At 39.7% G+C, this 20,715-nt stretch overlaps 1 protein-coding gene across 3 annotated transcripts in view; it reads right to left on the bottom strand.

Moving 5' to 3' along the window:
- Nucleotides 1-20,715, bottom strand: part of ANKRD17 (ankyrin repeat domain 17) — a 131,660-nt gene that overhangs the window by 13,213 nt on the left and 97,732 nt on the right. For all 3 annotated transcript variants that reach the window (XM_074950408.1, XM_074950407.1, XM_074950406.1), the window contains exons 18-29: nt 20,469-20,614; nt 19,926-20,068; nt 17,020-17,233; nt 15,436-15,611; nt 14,593-14,755; nt 12,226-12,321; nt 9,845-9,961; nt 8,470-8,641; nt 6,793-7,240; nt 5,629-5,784; nt 5,217-5,366; nt 3,042-4,693 (exon numbers count right to left, since the gene is read on the bottom strand). In XM_074950408.1, the coding sequence (XP_074806509.1) occupies nt 3,042-4,693; nt 5,217-5,366; nt 5,629-5,784; nt 6,793-7,240; nt 8,470-8,641; nt 9,845-9,961; nt 12,226-12,321; nt 14,593-14,755; nt 15,436-15,611; nt 17,020-17,233; nt 19,926-20,068; nt 20,469-20,614 (3,633 nt within the window). The remainder of the gene's footprint in view (nt 1-3,041; nt 4,694-5,216; nt 5,367-5,628; nt 5,785-6,792; nt 7,241-8,469; nt 8,642-9,844; nt 9,962-12,225; nt 12,322-14,592; nt 14,756-15,435; nt 15,612-17,019; nt 17,234-19,925; nt 20,069-20,468; nt 20,615-20,715) is intronic.

Genomic DNA, 20,715 nt, shown 5'->3' with positions numbered 1-20,715 from the left:
TTGTCTCTGCCCCAATATGTATCTTATTTTCCCTGTCCTTGACAGCAATGTAGGTCAGACAAAAAGAAGGGTCAGGATTTCAACACTCAACCTGCCAGGGATGGGTAGAAAACTGTCCAGAGAGACAGTTGAAAAGTTTTTATCAATCGTGGTTGTGAATATTACTTTCCTGTGAACTAATGCAGTACTGTCTTCCTGACTCTGCAGACACAAAGCTCCAGTGGCTGCTGCTGCTGCTCATACTGTTTCTTTTCCCAAGCAGTAGTTATGAAACTGACATTGCTTGGTCAGTGTCACTGTTCTGGGAAGCAGTTAAACTGGTCTGAATTATGTGAATTTCGCTCAGCTGTTCATGGGAAAGCTAGGGACAGCAGTAGAGGCAAGGACTGAAGCTAAAAATTGGAGGCAAGAACTGGAGCAAAGTAGCAGCCACTTGCCCTACCTTGAGAGCAGCCAGGAGGTTGGGTTAGAAGTATCGTAGGTGAAACTCCCTGAGACAATAGCAAGGAGGCTGAGAAATGGCAAAGACATACCCCTGTACCTCTCAGCATAAGCCCCCAAGCAGGGTTAAAGGTCAGCACCCTGGGAGGAATCCCACCATTCATTCTTCAGGAGTTAGGAGGGCTGGACTTCTCATAAGGGTTTGCCCCTGAACCCCTTCGCCTATCTTTTGTAAATTATGTTTGTAATTTTTTTTCAAGCCCTGCTAGCAGAGATTTTAGAACCTTGTAAAAACCACTCCAAACCTACTGTATTCAATGGAGGGGAAAAAGTTACAAAAATAACCCCTGAAGTCCATAAAGGTAGTCTGAACATCCAACAAAGTATAAACAACATAACAGCTTAGATATTTCATAGTAGGCTTGTGTTTGCAGGTCCATGCTAGTGTAATGGCTTTCCTAAAATCCACACCTGACATTTATGTCCACTGACATAAGCGCTGGGGCATTTCTTTTTAAGCACTACTCCAACTTGCAACTAATACATTATGATGTATGCACTGCACAAAGCTATCGTTACCCGGCCTTTGTGTACTTTGTAGCATGACTGAACCAAATCCCAAGCACCCCCAAATGTTGCTATAATATTAATTTATTATAGCTCTATGAAATATTATAGCTCATGGACTGGCTGTCAGCAGACCTCAGACTCCAATCTGCAGCATGGCCTGGCAAAGCATCGTGCATCTTGGAAGAAGGCTATAAAAGTCACTGACCGTGAACAGAAAAGTGGCAAGAAAGGAATAGTAGTTTTTTGTTGTGTTCTCCAGGAAGCCTATCCCCCGATCTTCAACTATTGCAACACTGTCCAAGAGACCTGGCTCAGAGCCTCCTTCCCCCACTTCCATGTGTGCCAGCAGGAGGGGAGCTTGTATCATCTTGGTTCCCCACTGCCAGCAGCTATACTATTCTTCACATAGTATGGGATAGGCCACTTTACACTTCTCCCCAGTCCCTAGCCACAAGTTGGAGGCTAACTCTGGCTCCCTGAACTCTGCTACTTGACTTCATGGAAAAACGAGGGACTGCATTCCTTATAATCCAATTAACTCCCTATTAGAAAAGCTGGTGAATAAGCAGCAACTCCAGCCAGACCCAAAAGGGAGACTAACAAAGTGCCAGATGCCTAGCAGCAGCAAAATGGCAAATTCTGTGACAAAAATACTGAATTCCATGGGATCTTGGAAATATGCCCAAGTCCCTGGCATCACTGTCCTGATTGAAATGAACTGGGCAGTCCAAACCCCTTAAGTGCTATTGTCATAGACCCTCTGCTAACGCAAGAAGATACCAATGGTTCACTTTTCTCTAGAGGCACATTTTCAAAGTTATCTTCACAGCTGAGAGAGCTAGGTTTTTTTTTTTTTTTAAACACACAAAAGCTGACATTCTGAGCACAACTATTCAGCAAAATGGTAACTTCCAGTGCTGTGGATTACATGGGACCCTATTGATATAAATGCAGCTCAGCTCTGTCTCACTAAAATACCCCTCGCTATTCAAAAGAAACGGATAATAAGGCCTACGTTTTGCCAGATATTTGAAGAAGACTGAACTCTCTAAAATTATTTCAAAATCAACCGAAGTTAACTGGTGCACATGAATAGGTTACAATGTAAAAAATAAACTGCATCTCTCAATTCTCTGATATAAATCAACAGAAACAGATCAAAATTTACAACTGTTCTTCACTTCTTTAGGAAGTCATTGCTATACTTTTCTCTTGAAGGCAAAACGCCACATACAAAATCCACATCCCCTACACACTGGACAGAGTCAAAGTACAAAAAAGCTCGGTGTACTCCATAGCAAGTTGCTGGTCTGAATTCTGTGACAAAACCCTGCATGAGTGCAGCAGACTGGAAATTCTCCTGGAGATTTTTGTTGAATTAATATGAAAATGAATAATAAAATCAGTGAAGTATCCCTTGTTTTATATAGTCTGATTTTAAATTAATTTTTAACTCTGTTCTAAAGTTTCAATATGCTATGGATTTATATATTGGCTATGCAGGACTATACTACAGAAGTTGGCAAGGGATAAAGAGGGAGGTTTTGTCAGATAAGCAGTGACAACTGAGCCTTTTGGTACCTCAGAAGTTGGGGTAGATGGATGATTCTGCTAACGGTTTCAGTGTTGATAATTTTAACATGCTAACATTTTGACTGTTAACAATGGGTTTTACATGCAATACCTCAAATGAGATGAATAGGGCAGTTCACATCTCTCAGAGATGGTGTCAGGCTGCATGCACACTCATGAAGACGGCAGTACATTAGTTTACATTCAGAAGGTATCTTTGTAAGGGCTAGAAATATAATTTGGGTTAAAAATGCAATCTGATACTTGAAAGCACAGTTCCACTACAAGGGACAGATTCAAGAGCAGATGAATTACAGAATACACAATTCAGTTAGTTTAAAGAACCCTAAAAGAATAGGCAGAAAATATTAAGTGTTCCAAAGTGCAGGCATTCAGCTGAGGGACATATTACTGAGGGCACCACACACAAACACACACACACACACACACACACTTACCTGAGGGACTTGGAGCTGGCCTTTGTAACGGTGGCCTAAAACCCGGGGCTTTGGAAGTATCAGACTGATGCAAGGGTTCCGAGTTTGGCAAAAACGAAGACTTCCCTGATAGAATGGACTCTGGTGTTGTCTGAGATGAAACTACAGATCCACCCCAGAAGGCATGAGCAGAAGTGGAACTGTTCTCAAACAATGTGCTAAAGGGCCCAAATGGCAAAGACGCACTGAAGTTAGTACCCATAGATTTGTTTGCTGGATGGGCTGCATTTTGAGAAGCAGTTTGTGTACTTAAGGTAGAAGGAAGCTGCACTGAAGAAGGAACACTGTGGGGCCTTTTAATGTGATTTACATTGAGGACTGCAACAGAACAATTCTGCACAGGAGCTGGAGTCTTGTGAGCAGTATTTGCTCCATGGGCAGGTGGTTTGATAGCAGGGGTTTCCATTTTAGCTGGAGGTTGAGTTGATCCCATTGATGTCGGAGGCAAGGGATAGGTCATGGGGGCATTCGTCGAACCTACCACTGGGGCAGATGAGCTTGTTGTTGCTAAGTTTGGAGGCACAACCATTCTAGGATCTGGTGGAGGAACCTGAGGTTGCTGTGGAGGCGGTCTTGCTTCTTGAGAAAGAGATCCTGGAGACTGTTGGTGAGCAGGGTGCACTGAGGAACTCCCAACAGAACTAGCACTCAGCTGCCCACTGCTGGCTGAATTACTTGTTTCCACTACTGGTGGGCTAGCTGCTTCCTGGTCAGAGGAAGATGCCCCTTTATTCGGAGAGGTTGTTACACAGTCCAAAGGACTGTTTCTAGAAACCGCTACTGGCTGAGCTGGTGGCGAAGGGGATGATGGGGATGAGACAGGGTAGTGTTCTTTGGCAGTAGGGATGGGATATGTGGCATTTGTAGGTGCTGTACTGTTGTTACTTGCTGTGGTTGTGATTGTGGTTGTAGTGGCATTAGATGTTTTCACAACTGTAACAAAAAGCTGCCTTCTGACTGAAGGTGAACGGGGACTGCCATCTGTAGATGAAGCAGGCACAGCAGAGGCCGTTGAACTTGTTACAGCTGTCGGACTAGTAGTTAGAGAACTTGTTGAATTCACCTGAGAACCACCGCTGTTCTGACTGCTATGGCGAGGCACCATGTGAGGTTTAGGTGAGTTAGTAGCTCTTGCAGGGCTCAAAGGCCGAACAGGAAAAGGACCCCAGGTAGACTGAGCTGGTGGAAAAGTACCTCCAAAGTGGGTCATGGGCAACCGAGGTGGACGGATTTGTTGGAAAGTTTGAGCAGCAAGTAAAGCATGTGCAAACTGTGGAGGAGGATATGCTAATGGAAGAGAGACTGGAAAACCAGGCCGCACATTATTCACTGGGTTCTTGACAGTTTTATGTGTGGGTGCTGAAGAAATTGCAGGCACAGCGAGTGCTGTGGCTGTTTGAGATGTGGATTGAACAGCTACAGTGGTCACTTTGATTCCCATTAGTGAACTGTTAACAGCTGTAGTGGCAGCAGTTGTTGACGACCCTATTTTGGAATTTGCTGCAGAACTTTTCAAACGATTCTTTGGAATGAGTTCATCAATTTCCTTATCTGGATCCTTAATAAGAGCATTGATCAACTGTGTTGCTTGTCTTGTTGATTCTGTGCCACCCCTGCAATAAGAGTAAAAGGAAGGTAGGAAGAGTATAGTTATTCTGATTTAATTTTTACCCTGAACTTTTACACTATGTAGCCCAAATGTATGTTTTGAGGTTGTCAACCACTCTATCATAGATAAATTCACAGTAAGATATTTTATGTTAAAGGAAACTAGATGTTTAGCTTCATATGTAAAGAATCTAAAAGGCTGAAATACCAGTGCCCTAAGCAACAAAGGCATTGCATAGTCCACAAAAAATAATTTCTCTCTCCTTGCTTTCTCTTTGCTTGCTACAGAACAGAACCAATTTTCCCTATTCTGCATGAAAACATTCTTTTGGTTCAAAACCACAAACAGAATAGTAGCATCAATTATGCTTCTCAAATGATTTTTTAAAAATTGTTGCTCACTTAGAAATCCTGCAAGAAAAGTGGTCTATTAAACCAAAGACTACGCTTTAAAATTCATTCTTCCCATTCACTTTATAGAAATTATTCTTTTAAAAAGTAGTAAACAATGCCAAATAAAATTTTTACCTGATTGTTATTATTCTGTCCCCTGTCTTGTCTTTCTGTTTGTCGATGTCTATATGTGCTCCAGTGAACTCCCGGATAGCATTGATGTTACAGCCTCCTCTTCCAATGACTCTGGAAATTACTGTTGATGGGACAGAAACCTTTTTTGATCTAGAGAGAAAAAAAAAGTATTAAGTCAACTGGAGAAGTGTTGGTAGTCTGAAATAAGATGAGGATCAGCAGGAAGCTATTAAGTTTGAGAGAGAGATCCCAAGTTGGTGTTTAAGAGGAGAAATTTATCACTTCTACTCTCAAACTAATACATTCATTTTAACTGCAAGATGGGGAACAATGAAAGAAAAGTGTTCTGTCAAAAAAGAAACATAAAAAGGGGTAACTACTGGCATGTTTGACTTTGCATATGCACACATACCTTCTTACAACCTCCTTCCATCCTTCTTCTCTCTTCTGACCACGTTTAGGGCTAGCTATGGTTAATTTTCCATTTGGAGAAGAAAGGGGAGAAGGTCCAGATTTTGTGCAAGTGGACAAGGAGTTGCTGGTTACTTCACTGATAACCTCAGACAACCTTTAAAAAAAATAATTCAGTGCTTTTAGATAAATTATTTCTTCAAACTCAGCATAAGACACAAACCATGCGGCCATTTTTCTTTAGCCTTTGGGCACTAAGCTTGTTAGGAGCTCCAGCATTTTAGAAAATCATAACTTGATAGAGTTAGCACATATCTGCCCAGATACATAAGTGCACTAAGCACAAGTGATCATTCATTAAAGATAGTTAATATACATATGCAGCAAAATATCTAAACAGTATTTTAGCAGCTAACTAATAGCTAATTTGGTTTTGCTATTTTTTCCCCTTCTGCTGAAAGCTAGGAACAGGTTCACTGCATCTGAGGAAGATGCAGAGAAATAAACTACCTAGAATACTGGAGAAGCAGTATATATATATATATATCAATAAAATAGCAGTATGGACTTCATTTTTTCCTCTTATGTGTCTGACAGGATTAGGATTAACCAATCAGTATGAATTTGTGTATGTGGCATTTTGGAATGCACCTAGAAACATAATATTCAAAGTTTCATTTAAACTTCTAAAACCACCCATGTAATATCCACTGGATTAGGCGCCACTTGAACTCAGCAGCACAGTACCTGAAACCTATGCTAAAATACTCCCCTTTTACTTGCTGGCATTGCTAAAAAACTAGCCACTAGCCATGGTACCTGTTGCCAAAGAACACTTACTATACGAACGCTGAACTGACTGAAATGCTTCTGTCTGGGAAAGCGTATATAGCAAGACAACCCACTGGTTAAAGATCTGTGGATAGGCTTCATGCCTCAGCCTACTGGTTTAATATAATTCATGATCTGAAAAGGTTTGGTCTCCTCACACAATATTTACATTCATATAAATAGAAAAGCAAGGACATTTGTGCTCTTATCTATTTTATTCTTGTACTTTACAAGACTCTAACGAGGCTATGAAAAAGATCTTGAAAGTCATTTTCAGCAGGAAGTTCCAATTATTTTATACTGGGAGTTATCATGTACGGTCACAATAACCTACTTTATTGACGATTTGCCAGAAATTGCTTTCCTCTCGTCCTTTGGAAAAGTGACAAGTACCGATGGCTGTTTCTTGGTGCTCAGTGTGTTAATGGCTGCTGTGGAAGAATGACTGTCACTTTTGTGGCTGCTGTTGCTATTGCTGCTTTCGTCACTACAGCTGGAAATCCTCATGTTGTCACTGTCACCACTTTCACTGGTACTGCTGCTCTTCGACTCGCCACTGGCTTTTTCTGGTTGACCATAGGAGATTGGGAGCTGATCATCAAATAGAATCTGAACATTATCTGGGTGAATTTTGTTTTTCCTGCTTTTCCTCTTGGAGCTGGTTGTGGTGATGGTATTGTTCCTTTTCCCATGGGAACCTGCTAACGTAGTCCACGTTGCAGATATACCTATGGTGGTTGTAGTGGTGGCACTAGGAGGCTCCATTAGGACCTCAGGCTCATCTGATTAAGAATCAAAAAAATTACTACAGCATGAGGAAATGTCCACTTCCAGGATTTTTTTTGTCTTTAAAGTCACACTTAGCAGATCAGGCAATTTACTATTAAAGTTTAGTAACAGACTTGAATGACTCCATGGGATAATCATAAGCCAATAACTGCCTAGACAGTTACATACAAATAATGCAGAAATTGTTACAGTGCCATTATATAAACCAATGGTACGCCTTCATATTGCATTCAGTTCCAGTAATTCCATCTCCTAAAGCAGTGATTCTCAAACTTTTGTACTGGTGACACCTTTCACATAGAAAGCCTCTGAGTGCAACCCCCCGCCCCCCATCAATTAAAAATTCTTTTTTATATATTTAACATAATTATAAATGCTGGGGGTAAAGCGTGGTTTGGGGTGTGGAGTCTGACAGTTCGCGACCCCCCATGTAAGAACCTTGCAACACCCTGAGGGGTCCCGACTCCCAGTTTGAGAACCCCTGTCCTAAAGGATATAGCAGAAATAAAGGGGGTTCCAAGAGTGCTAACAAAAATGATTAAGGGTATGGAAAAACTCTCACATGAAGAGAAACTGAAAAGACTGGGTTTATTGTTTGCCTTTGAGAGGAGACTAATAGTAGGGAACATGATACAAGCATACAAAATAATTGAAGGTGTAGAGAAGTTACCAATCTGTTTTTCATGATACCAGAACAAGGGGACATTCAGTGAAATCAAAAAGTGGCAAATTCAAAACCGATAAAAGGAAATACCTTCCCATACAACAATCAATTAGCCTTTGGAACTCATTGCTACAAGGTATCAGAGCCCAAAGGATCTGACATTATTCAGATAACAAGAATAGGGGGAGAGTTTTAGCAAATATTAAAAACAGAAGAGCTCTGGAAAGGATATAAAAACTCAAGCTTCAGGACAAAGCCAACCACTATGGACTAGGGGCTAGGAGGAAAATTTCACTGTGGACAGGTTATCCCATAGTTGCTTCTGAAGCAGTTGGTTATGGCCACTGTCAGAGACAGCATATCGCCTAGATAGACCACTGGTCTGATCCAGTATAGCATTTCCTGTGTTTAGTAAAATTTAAAAGTAATGTTAGATATAGCAAATATGGATGGACTACATGAAACCTTGTATCAAAGTACTGATAAAAAAAGCTGTAATAATGGGAGTAAAAAATGATGGGAAAAGATTAAATCTATGGAAAACAGAAATAAGACTACCTTCAGATTTCAGCTTTTCCTTCTCTTGAGCAGCTTGTAGTTCAAAATTCTCTTTATTTTTTGCTTCTATTTCTTCTAGTTTTCTTCTTTGTTCTTCCTTTTTCTTTCTCCGTTTCTCTTTTCTTTTCTCTCTTTTGGCAGCCAAAGCCAGCCTCCTGCTTTCTTCCCTCAGCTGTAAGTCAAGAACATTTTAGCAGCATGAGAATATTGCAAGTTGATAAAGAGGAACCATGCACCTTGTTCGGGAGCAATGTGAATGCTTCAAGATTACTACTTTTTTACGTTACAATTTGTAACTGTGAAAGTCAAACCTCTAATTTAATCAGTTAAATTATGTTTAAACATCAAAAGGCCAATATTTTCCACTGACCTGCACTACGGATCTCAATTATACATTTAACACTTGTTTCACCTGTTGAACTTCCATTGCTGCTAATGGAAATTCTGCACATGTAAACAATACATATTGCAGGGGAGAGGAGAATTTTGCCCTATATTTAATCTTCAAGCGCACCTACAGAGCATGTGCATATGAAAGCATAAGCCAAATCAAGAATGCATGAAACTTACCAAAAATAATGAAGATAAACCATTTTCAATTAGAGTGAGATGGTAAAATATATGCTTATTAAAAACGCTGCAACTAATGTGGCACTAGAAGCTTAAATTATCTGATACTATTTTTTTAAAAAATACAGATTTTAGATCAAATATATTTGTGCTAATGTTACCAGGTACAGACTCTTCATTAAGCTCAGTGTGTACAAAATAACTTTCTGCTTCATATTAATCTTTTTGGGAAATGCTTATACCAAGAAACAGTGTCCGTACATAAGCATTATTTTAATGATATTCCTTTTAAACTTGGTATGCAGGAGATAAAGCACATACTCTTTGAGACAATAAATATTATGTAACAGGTTTTCTGTTTCTGTGTGCCATCTACAAACTACAATTACCTTAAAATCCTATTTTCTTATATTTGCATAGATTATTTTACAGTTTAACAGAAAAAATAATCTATCAGGAATAGCGGGTATGAAGCACTTTCACTGCCAAAGAAACAGCCGTGAAGTTTTGGCCACCTAAAAGGTGGATTTTATGGTGGCTAAACATTCAGTGGCTCCCTCTTTGTGGTAAATATTTTATTATGATGATGTTTAAAAAAAGTGAACGGTACAGAGTTTAAGCGAAGAAGTTTCTGGTTATCAGGGAATAACGTACAGCTTATATTTCACACAGCTCTAGTCCAAGAGTGTGTGTGTGTGAGAGAGAGAGAGTTTTTAATTCAGGCCCAGATCTTGTATAGTTTCTTTTGATGGTAGAGAGGTTTTGGTCACAGAAATGAAACTTCAAATGAAAGAGGATTCCTTACCTTCTCTAAATCCAGCTCTTCTAAAAGAATGCTTGCATTTTTATTTGCTTCAGCAGCCTGTCTATCTTTGGCTTGTACTATTGATTCCATACAAAGGTGGCACTTCTTTAACATCTCCTAAAATGACAAAGTAAATCAATCTTCTGTCTGAAAACATAAAATCCTGTAATATGTATTGTATTGGTAGACAAACTTATATTTTCCAAATGATACGAGATTTACAGCTTGCTCACTTAGTTGTATTAATCAATCGTTTTTAAAAAGTTTTAAAGAAAAATGTGAAGAATATTCGTGTTTTGTATTGGAGGCATATTGGTACAAAGCATTTTTAAAATATTATTTTATTATTTTAATTACTGGTCTTTTTACGGCTAACATGCTGTGGAAACTACAGAATCTTTTATTATGAAAGAAGCAGTTTGAGACACAGAACTGCAGCTACTCAATGTCAACAAAGGGCAGTTTTGTGGTGATATTTAGAGTACCATTAGAAAAAAGGAATAGTGTTTTATTCTCTCATTTTTTAAATTTAATGCTTACAAAAGGTGTCTTACAGCCCTGGAGACTAAAAAGCTCCATTTATCCACAGAATAGGTGGAACAAGGTCAGCAAGTTTTTCCACACTACTCCACTTATGTGCCTCAATTTTGCCTTCAATAGACAGCCACATGCTTGAAAGTGTAGTTCAGTTTCTACATCTACTCAATTACTGGCTTCCTTGCTGAGTCTATCAGGAATTCTGGTTAGTAAAAATGATAAATGTGGACACATGCCCTCACCTGTAGGACTGTCACAGAAGCTGAATCAAGGCTCTGGAACTATTTCACTCAAGGGATAACTACTAAGTTCATAATGTTCAGGTATAAATGCAGTACCCATCTCCAGCTTAACTTTCCTTCAGCAAGTCCCTCCATTTCCCCTTCTTTATATATACTATATTACAGTAAAGTCTAGTATCCCTAATTGGGTGTCAACTGTGCTAGGCACTGTGTAGTCGAACAGAGGACAGAGTCCTTGCCCCAGAGAGTTTAAAATCGAAGGCTGTTGAACAGGATAAAACAGGCTGATCAAACATAAAGGGGGAAAAGGGATTGGGAAGCTGAAGTAACAATAAAATGATAAAAGAAAGTTGGGAAGGAGAGTAGATGTCACAGCTCTAACCAAATAACCCACCAACATTCTCTCTCTCTCCAAGGTAAGAAGGAAGTCCTTGGGAAGTTCTCAGATACATTGTGATGTGGGCCATATCAATATTTGGATGAATGGCATTAAATTCTTGCAAACTCACAGAACTTTGCCGGTGAGGTGAGGGGATGGGGGGAAGAAGTGCCATGGAGAGTGCTGTCTCCTCACTCATGTCATCCTCCAACACTGCACAGCCTGAACTTCAGGGAGGAGATTTTGCAGGGAGTGTGATGATGGTGCAGGGAATCAGTGATACAGTGGAAACACTCTGTACTACCACCGCTCTACTTTTCTCATGATCTACTTCCTGCTGATGCCTTATTCCTTTTGATACCTGATGCCATTTGCCCATACCAACCTGGACCAGAGATGAACAATGCAAGAGATAGAACTTTCACAGGAGGTGAGAGGCTCAAAAGATATTACCAATCCCCTGAGAAGCAATTACTTAATATTATGAAAATTGGGAGGCCATTTATGAAAGATAAATGGATAGCAATTCAATCCAACAGCAATTCACTTACTCAACAGCAAATGTCAACTTCAGATATTTAGTTCAAGCTCAGAACAGCACTGGATCCCAAAAATACTGAACAGCATAAAAGAGTTGCTTGCTTATAAAGCAGAAATGTATAATATTTTACTGTTTGTTTACAGTTCTTGTTTACTGCATTTAATCAACATCAGGAGAACAATCTTTCAACTATGTTTAAGAATGGAAGACTTTAGGAGCTCCACTGGAGTTCTATGAATATAATCAAATGTCACATTGGAAGCATTAGAATGTTATATTTATTTTTATGGAAAAGACAAAACAAACAAAGTTGCCTTCGGTAATAATATTTAAAAATGCAGTAGAACTTCACTGATCTGAGCAAGTGTCTGGGAAACTGAAAATTAGTAAGTAATTAGTGGCAAGCTGCATTTACTACCATTTTCACAACCATTTACTGTAACTTGTACTACTGTTACAGCATTTGGATTTTCAATTTTTACCAAAATAAAACACAGTTTTTCTACTCAAAATTCTATTTATTTTGAAAATCATGCTAAGCTTGCTTTGCCAGTCAAACAGATGTTGATGGTAAATTCTACTCCAACCTTGATTAGTCACAATTAGAACTATTCTTTTAGTAATACTTTTCAGTCTTACCAAAATCTTGCTAAGAGTAGCCACATTGCAACAATTACCTTACCTTGTCAGTAATCGTTGCTATGTATCTCATACATTCTGAATCTGATGGAAACTGGTTTACTTCTTTCACTAGATAGCGCACCACCTTTACATGACCCTGAAAATTTTATTTCAAACATCAGGTTATTTCATAGCAAATTAATAGCTCTTTTAAAGCACTATACATTTGTCAAACATGGTTGTCTCTGGAATGTCTTGTAGTAATCAGTAGCTCTGTTACTGAGGCATCAGGCATCTCCCTTTCAAACTCTCTCAAATATTAATTAATACCCAATTTCTCAAGTCTGGAGATGCTCCACTCCTTTCCTCTCCTACACACATATTTTTAGTTAAAAAGTTTCCTAAATTATTCAAGTATTTTTGGTTCTGGAGTGTTAAATTCAACGTTTTTTCCCTCATTTCAAACACGTCTCACTCTTCTCTCCATGTTCAAGAAGAAAACCCTTGATTTTAAAATGTGTGGGTATTTACTAGTAATTGTGGAGAAGTGGTTTCTTTTGAAAAATGTGTACTAGTTACTTATCGTTGAAAAATGCTATTTGCATCACATGTACAGTAGTCAAGTTTTCATAATTCTAAATCTTATCTTTATACAGTTCAATGTGCTATATCATCAATAGGATGCACAAAGTCAATGGAATAGAACATCGTCAATGGGACAAAAGCACGGAGGCAAAGTCAAGATGCTTATTTTCAAACCAAGTACAATGGTTAATTACAATAGTTATCTTGTAACAAATGAATAATGCAATTTTAATCATTTTAACATGATAGAAGTTGTTAATATAGAGTAGCTTAGAGATTGACTGGTTGCTTACTGACTGATTTAGGGAACAAATCCACTGGTGGTATATATGTTTCTGCAAAGAGAACAGTCTATCCTAGGACTTTCATCACTAGATGCATTTTCTATTACATATCTTGGGGAGAGAGATCTCCCACAATTAAGATCATATGCAAAACAGCCTCAGCAACCCTCCCTTGATTCATGCTGGAACTGAGTACCTTGCATGCAATATTTTGGCTAATGAAGGTCCTGAAAAGTCATTCAAACCAGAGGCTTCATCAATAATCAGGTCATAGATGGTATTAGCCACTAACCTTTCATTTACCAACATCAACTGAAGAGCAGGGTTCATGACACCCTTCTCTACTGAGCAATTCCAGTAAATCTACGCAATACCAATGTAACAGATATTTTATAGTTCAAACTTGGCTTATACCTCACTAATAAGGTATTACTGCCAAGCCTTCTCTTGCTCATGAGAGATCCAAGGGATCAAACTTTTGCCTTCACACCTTTTCAACTCCCCAGGTGTCCACATACTCTACTCCTGGCAGTAACCAATCATTTAAAATGCAATTTTGTATACTAATATTTGCAAAGTAATAGGTTACTCATGTCACACTGGGTCCCTGTGATGGGGTGTGCTCCCCATACTGGCCTTATAAAAATTGATTTAGGCCAGGAAGGCCCAATCAGCTAATTTGGCTGAAAATGGGGGAGCTTTAGGCTGGAGACAGCTAATTAGAGAGACGCTCACCTGCGAAGGACAGGTGGGGATTCTCCAAAAGGAAACTGGAAGCAGAAGGGGCTGCCTGGAAAGTCTGCAGTCACTCCCTGGGCAAAGGGAGATATGTTTGGGCTGGCAAACCCAGAGAGTGGAAAGGCCAGGAAAGTAGGACAGGGCTCAGAAAAAGGTAGTACGGTCTAGACAGGAACAAACCTTGACTTCTGGTTATAGGGTCCCCGAGCTGGAATCTGCAGTAGACTGCAGGCCCGGGTTTCCCAATCAGCCACTGGGAAAGTGGTACAGGCAATGCATAGGAAGACTGAGCCTGTTTGTGGAGAAGAGATTTCCCCCCCAAAAGAGGAAACCATAATAATGACCTAGCCAGGGGGCTGAATCATGAAAAGGCCACAGCAGCTCCTGGAGTGAGAGGGGGCTGCAGACAAAGAGGGTGTGGAGGGACGGCTTACAACCACAAGGAGAGGCATCAACCTAGTTAGCTATTCTGCAGAACGGCCAGGAGGAGGCGCCATCCTAATGGTGAGTAAAGCACACTGTCATAGTCCCAAACAACCGGATACCTAAGAACGTAACTCTTTCCCATGAATGTTTCTGCAACATGTTGACAAAGTATAAAGTTGCATAGGTGATGCAAATACTTATTTTTGTGGGTTCAAACCAGACTCTAAAAATATTTATGCAAGTTTTTCATTTACTCTTTCAAATATTGTGATAATTAAAGAGGAGATTTAGTAGATCTAATGTACCCATGTTTTGATTACCATCGTACAGTTAAATTTACCAAGAAATAATATCTGAATAAGGAAGGGAGAAGGAAGAAAAATTCCACAGTCTACCTTTCGAAAGGCTGCCATAAGAGGCGTTATCTTTCTGTTATCAGCAGCATCCACATCTGCTCCAGCTTGTACCAGTAGCTGGACAACATCTAGATGCCCACCATTTGCTGCAAGCCATAGTGGAGTATTCCCTTTCTTATTCCGTACATCAATGTGAGCTCCCCTAAAAAAAAGCAAATTGTTTTGACCAAAAATTGAATCATGCTTTGAGAACAAACAATACACAGGATCTGTATAATTAAGTCATTACCTATTTCAACTAACCTTTTAGCATTAAAATACTGCATTTTATACATGTTTGGAATGGAGATGTTCCAGTTTTTAAAATTGTTTTTTGACCTTCTGAATCATTATGATGATATAAACATTTACACTACGCGTGCCAACAGTCAGTATGGTAACCTGAGAGCATGCCAGAAATCCAGACTCAGGCACTATCTCTGAACCTTTGTTTATAATTGCAGGTATATCTCAAGTTGTGGTCAGGCTTATAGGAGGGGCTTGCTGACAGCTGTTTCCTATATGCCTTCTACTGGTCTATTCATGAATGTGCATTGGTATCTACCTTGGAAATGGCTGCTAATGGGAGCATATTCACAGTAACAGTGAATATTATAAGATGGAGGGTTCAAAAGATACATCCCTCAACAATGAGGATGCAAGGAAATATTAAGATCTCTGATCTGAGTCTTAGGTCTAAGCATGGTGAGGAAGAAAATACATGTTTGGGTCTAATACAAAGTATAAGCTAAAATTACTCAATGTTACATCTCCTGTGAAATAAAGAAAAGTAAGATGATCAGCATTCAAGACCCTTTAACAGCACAGCTTCAAATATGGTACCTGCTAATGAGAAGCTCACAGAACTTGTAGTGCCCTTTGTCTGCTGCTATGGTTAAAGCTGTATCTCTCGATGAGGGTACTGGAGGAGCATTGACATCTGCACCTTTGTCCAGAAGAACTCTGCCTACCTCTGCATATCCACCCGAGGCAGCTTCCATTAATGGTGTGAGACCAGTCTAGGTTGAGTAAGCAGGGGGAATGAAAGTTAGTTATTTTCTTTTTTTCCTGCCCCCCCGCTCCCTTTTTCACTAAAAGCCAGGAGTAACTTCAGCTTGCAGCAAAAAGTTTTAAGTTCAAACATATGCATTTCCATCATTACCTTGCAAGCCACGTTTATATAAACTGTTACCAACATTTAGAAGGAAAAAATAACATCACCTGCAGCTGGCCAAGAGTGTGGACCATGCACTATGTTATACTCTGGAGACTAAACATGCTTTGGGGGACAAATCCTGGACCTGCGCTTTGCAGCACAAAGAGGTGGAGAAGTCCTTGGCTATCATGTGACTAGGCTTTTTACACTAGCCCAATCAATCTTGTACAGGTTTGGGCATGAGGAGCAGATAGCAAAGAAGGGATGTACTGCTGTGGAGCTCATGTAAACAGGTTTTTGTATGGGGAGAGAAAACCTCAACTGCAGCAACACCTGTACTGATGTCTACTGGGTGGGGAGGGAAGGGAGATAGTCAGACTAGTCTTGGAGGGGAGAAACTCTATTCTAACAGTTGGTACAGAAGCAGATCCTGCAAGTTTAAACTCTTAACTTATGTTTCATTTAGTGGGCAGAGGGAAAGGAGGCAACTTTTGACCTGATCACACCTATCTTCATTCCTTGGTTGACAGCTCCTTTTCAATGCTGACTGCCAGGGACACTATGTGGTAGGTCAACTGATGTAGCTGTCTGGAATACTGACTGTCAGCTGAGAAGCCTTTTCTCTACTGTCATCCTCCACCCCAATGGCTGCCAAATCTGGCAAGGAGAGGAAATGCCAAGTGAAGTCACAAACTCTGTCCCAGGCAGGGGGAGGGATTTGATGGCTCCAGAGTTGCTGCAGTGCCTCGTTTACAGGGTGCACACCTCAGGATTCCATTTCGCCTCCATGGCTGTGGAAGCCAGGCAGAAGGTAGAGAGTCAGGCCATGAACATAGCTTGGGTTAAGATCAGCTTTTAATTTTTAAAAATATGAAGGTCTCAAGAAATTTAATATAAAATGATTAAGTGTAAGATTTATCATCATTCTGATGCTTGTGATTATCTGAAGATTAAATAAAGCTCCAGAAGCTAAAACAAATGTTTTTTCTTTACTGTACACACAATGGGTGTAAGTCTGTGTGTAAACAAACAATAACCTTAAAACAAAGATATTTCTTTTCTTTTAAATAGCTCTATTAAAACTCAGCCTCTTCCTCGGCGGTTTCAATAGGTGTGCATGCAATCTATAAGCAGATAGTTACTACATAGGAAATACTTATTTTCCCTCTTTTCTTAACTTCCAAGGGGGAAAAAGTCACGTGAGACATAGAACTACATTCTTAGTATAAATCTGCTTAGCTGAAAGACACGTATCTCATCCTGCTCCTTACCTTAGCTCTGTGCTCGACATTAGCTTTTCTGTCAAGCAGTAGGCTAACCACTTCAGTTCTTCCTTGGAAACAGGCCAAAGTCAAGGCAGTATTCCGATTGGTCTCTATCTGGGCATTAATATCAGAACCCATGTCCAACAGTAGCTTAACAGCAGCAGTGTGCCCATTCATAGCTGCCAACATTAAAGGAGAAATGCCCAGTTTGCTACCAGTTCTGGGGGGGGGAAAAACAAAAACAATTTTAATTCTCATTATCATTGAAAAGGGTGAGAGGAAAATTAGAATGTGAAAAATGAAAGTTCCCAAACTAGAAGTTATTCAAGTTGAAGAAGGCTGATAAAAGCAAGGTCTTCTACAATGTTTGCATTTGTAGGTATTATGTACTCTGCTTTTAGATTATTAGTTGTCTTATGAGGAAATTACTTTTTAGCAAAGCTAAGCATTTTGTTGAGTCATGCAATCTGAAAGATCAGGGTCAAGTACTTTTTCACCATGAAACAAATTATAACATTTTGAAAAGAAAGCTTAGTTACCATTGGTAATTCTGAGCTTATTAGTATTAGCAGAAATGCAGCTCAAAATAGAAAAAAGTGTATCCATACCAAACCTGAAAGTTTCCTTTCTCTAATCTCCCTGCAGCACTGGAAGCAGAACCAGCCCTGCTAACTCAAGATGATTATTACAGTAATGTACTGCAGAGCATAACAAACTTTGAAATGTACTGACTGACCCAAAAGCCATATCACACTTCTCAGCATGTTACTGAAAACCTGCCAAAGGTAGGCCATCTGTTGATCTAATTACTCAGAGAAAAGCAGTTTTCAGGTAAGGATGGATATATTCTCTCATATGAAGGTCCACAGGTTTGTTATATTGATTTTAATCACTGTGTACATCTAGGGAGGGAGATAAGTGATGTTACAACTCCAGAAATCTATTATTAAGGCCATTCTCTACTACCAGAGAGACTAAAATTTGGAGCACCTTTCTCTCAAAGGAGCGAGTGTTCAATTTGGAAACCTGTAAGGACATACTAACTGATGACCATGTGGCCCCCTAGGAGATCTCCTCATGAGATACATGATTTATCTGGCCATGAGGCCTCTACCGCTCTTCAGGAAGAGTACTCCGACATTAGTGATAAACACTTTTTGCTTTGAAGACCCCATACAAAAACACCACATTAGTTACCACTGAAATACTCTGTGGTTTTCTGCCCATTTAACATAGGATGCTAACGCATAAAGAGGCCATTTGATTCGCAAGATGGTATACTGTGTTTAATATAAGTCTGGAGCTATCTGAAGGACTATTTTAAACCATATGAAAGGTATAGTACTATGTTTCTATAGAATGCTGGAATTCTACAACAGGATAGTGTGGCCACGTGAAGTGCCATGGTCCCTAGACCACTACATTTGAATGTCAATTATGTTTTTGTGTACCTCACATGGGAAATCTCTTCAGGTTAGCAGCGTGGAGCGGACATTTTCCAAATACCTGACCCTTTTCAGCTGATCAGAGAAAGGGGGCTGGATGTCTTGAGGCAACCCATGTCCCAGAGAGACTTTCTGCAGTAGGCCTGATTCCTGACTGCACAAAACACAAAAATATCTATCCACGAAGAAGGAAGTAAAGACCAGGGTACCTTGGTCTTTTTAAATTTAGTTGCCATGCCATACTCCATGAAGATGAGCAGGAGTACCAGGCACTGAGTTCATATATATTTTGGCCAGCCTGATTCTGCTTGACAGCTCTAATTATTCTGGGGCTGAACTAAGCATCTCTTTGTGGTCATGGTTTCAGTTTCTCCTCTGCAGCAGAAATGTCTGGAGTTGCTTGCCTACAAGGCAGGTCAGTATCATTAACCCCACCTTAGAGGCACAAAAAAGTGAAGTGTCGTCAGAGGTCACCCAGCAGCGTCAGCACCAGGAATAGAACCCATGGCTCCGGTATCCCAGGCTAACTCATGACTCACATTGACCCCCTTGCCTGCAGCTCTGAAGGCAGAAGGAGAACTGTCTGGGGTCTCCAGAGGCTGGGCCATACAACACTTCCTGCCAGTGAATGGCAGATCTTGTTCCACCCTCCAATGCTACAAGTAGGATGAAGACTCACTGGAACAGAACTGTGGGCCTCAGTATGGGAGAGAAAGTGACTTTATGACACAAAGCATGGGAGCTCGATATTTGAGACTAACTACTATAAATCTTTGTGAAAGAAAAATGGTACTGTTTATATTTTTAAAAATTTCTGTTATGAGCAATTTCCCATCCTGCTTTAAAGCTTTAATAATTGTCTCCTTTGCTCAGTGTCCCGGACAAAGTCATCCTTTAGCAATATGGCTGCAAACAGAAATAAGGTCAGACATAGCAATGGTACTTACATGCTAAAACTATTAGAAAAACCTTAAAAAATAAAATAGTTTTAAAAATAAAATGGTGTACACTTTTTGGTACCTGGGCTGGAGAAAGAGAAGGGGGGGGGAGAGGAAAATAAGAGAAAGGAGATGCTATGTCTTCGTGAGTGATTGTTTCTTATTTCAAAAGTATCTATACTCAAGTAGCAGACTGATCCAAGTCAGTAGGAGGATTTTCACCATAACCCAGAAAGGAGTGCTATAAGTTTGGTAGCAAAAACACGGAGAGTCGCTTGAAGGAAGGGGGAGAAAGGAATGGTAGTTAAAATGGTCTGGGTCTTCAAAAAGCATACTTGAACTGTTCTGGTCTAAAATGGGGCAAAAACTAAACCAATGACTAGGAAGACTATACATTTCTTTAAATATTGTATCAGGATTAAAAGCTCTAGGAATGAGTTTCTTTCATACAGTCACCAACTGAACTTTTATTTTAGATTTAACAAGCAACTATAAAAGTAGGGGAGTAGGGATGAAAAAGAGAACTTGCCTAGAATTGATTTCTGCACCAGCACTGAGTAGGATTTTGATGATGTTCACATAGCCACCAGAAGCAGCTAGACTTAGAGGTGTGTAATCAGAAACGTTCCTGTGCTCTTTGTTTGCCCCTCGAGCTAGCAGCAGCTCCACCACCTGCAATGTTACAAAATAAGTTACTTTTGATTCTCTCCTTAAAGTTGAAAACCTAACTGGAGAAAATGTTCTAAACGTATGAATACACCAAAAAGACGTGTCTAGAAAAAACAGGTCTCCGTTTTGAAAGCAATCCTTTTTAAAAGAAAGAACTTGAACTCTTCAACACCATGCCCCTACCCTCAGAAAAACAGATTATGGTTGCAATTATTTCTCCTAAATTTCATGGCAATAAAATTAAAAAAATGTTAATAAAATACAAAGTTGGGGCGCTGTGGAAGTCTAGGCATCTGTGTCTCCCACACTACGGAAAATAAATTTGCTCTTAATCTAAACCATGTAACTTGCAACCTGCTTCTACAGTAAGGGTGCCTTTATACATGGGTAAATTTCACTTCACCTCTTGTCTTCCCCCTGAACAAGCCAAAGACAACGGCGTGTCCTTGGTTCTCTCAGATTGGGCTTCAATATCTGCACCATTGTCCAACAAGATTTCGACAACACCAACATGACCAGCTGTTGCAGCCAAAATTAGCGGAGTAAATCCTGAAACAGAATAAAGAATGTTTGATTATCTCCATCTATTTTAAAATCATTAACAACTTTAGTTATAGCAATAAAAAGAAAGTTGGGTCACCATGAATAAA

This window comes from Natator depressus, chromosome 4 (assembly GCF_965152275.1).
Source record: "Natator depressus isolate rNatDep1 chromosome 4, rNatDep2.hap1, whole genome shotgun sequence".
NCBI lineage: Eukaryota > Metazoa > Chordata > Testudines > Cheloniidae > Natator > Natator depressus.
Note: the sequence above shows the minus strand (reverse complement) of the source record. Positions and strands in the feature narration are given on the sequence as shown.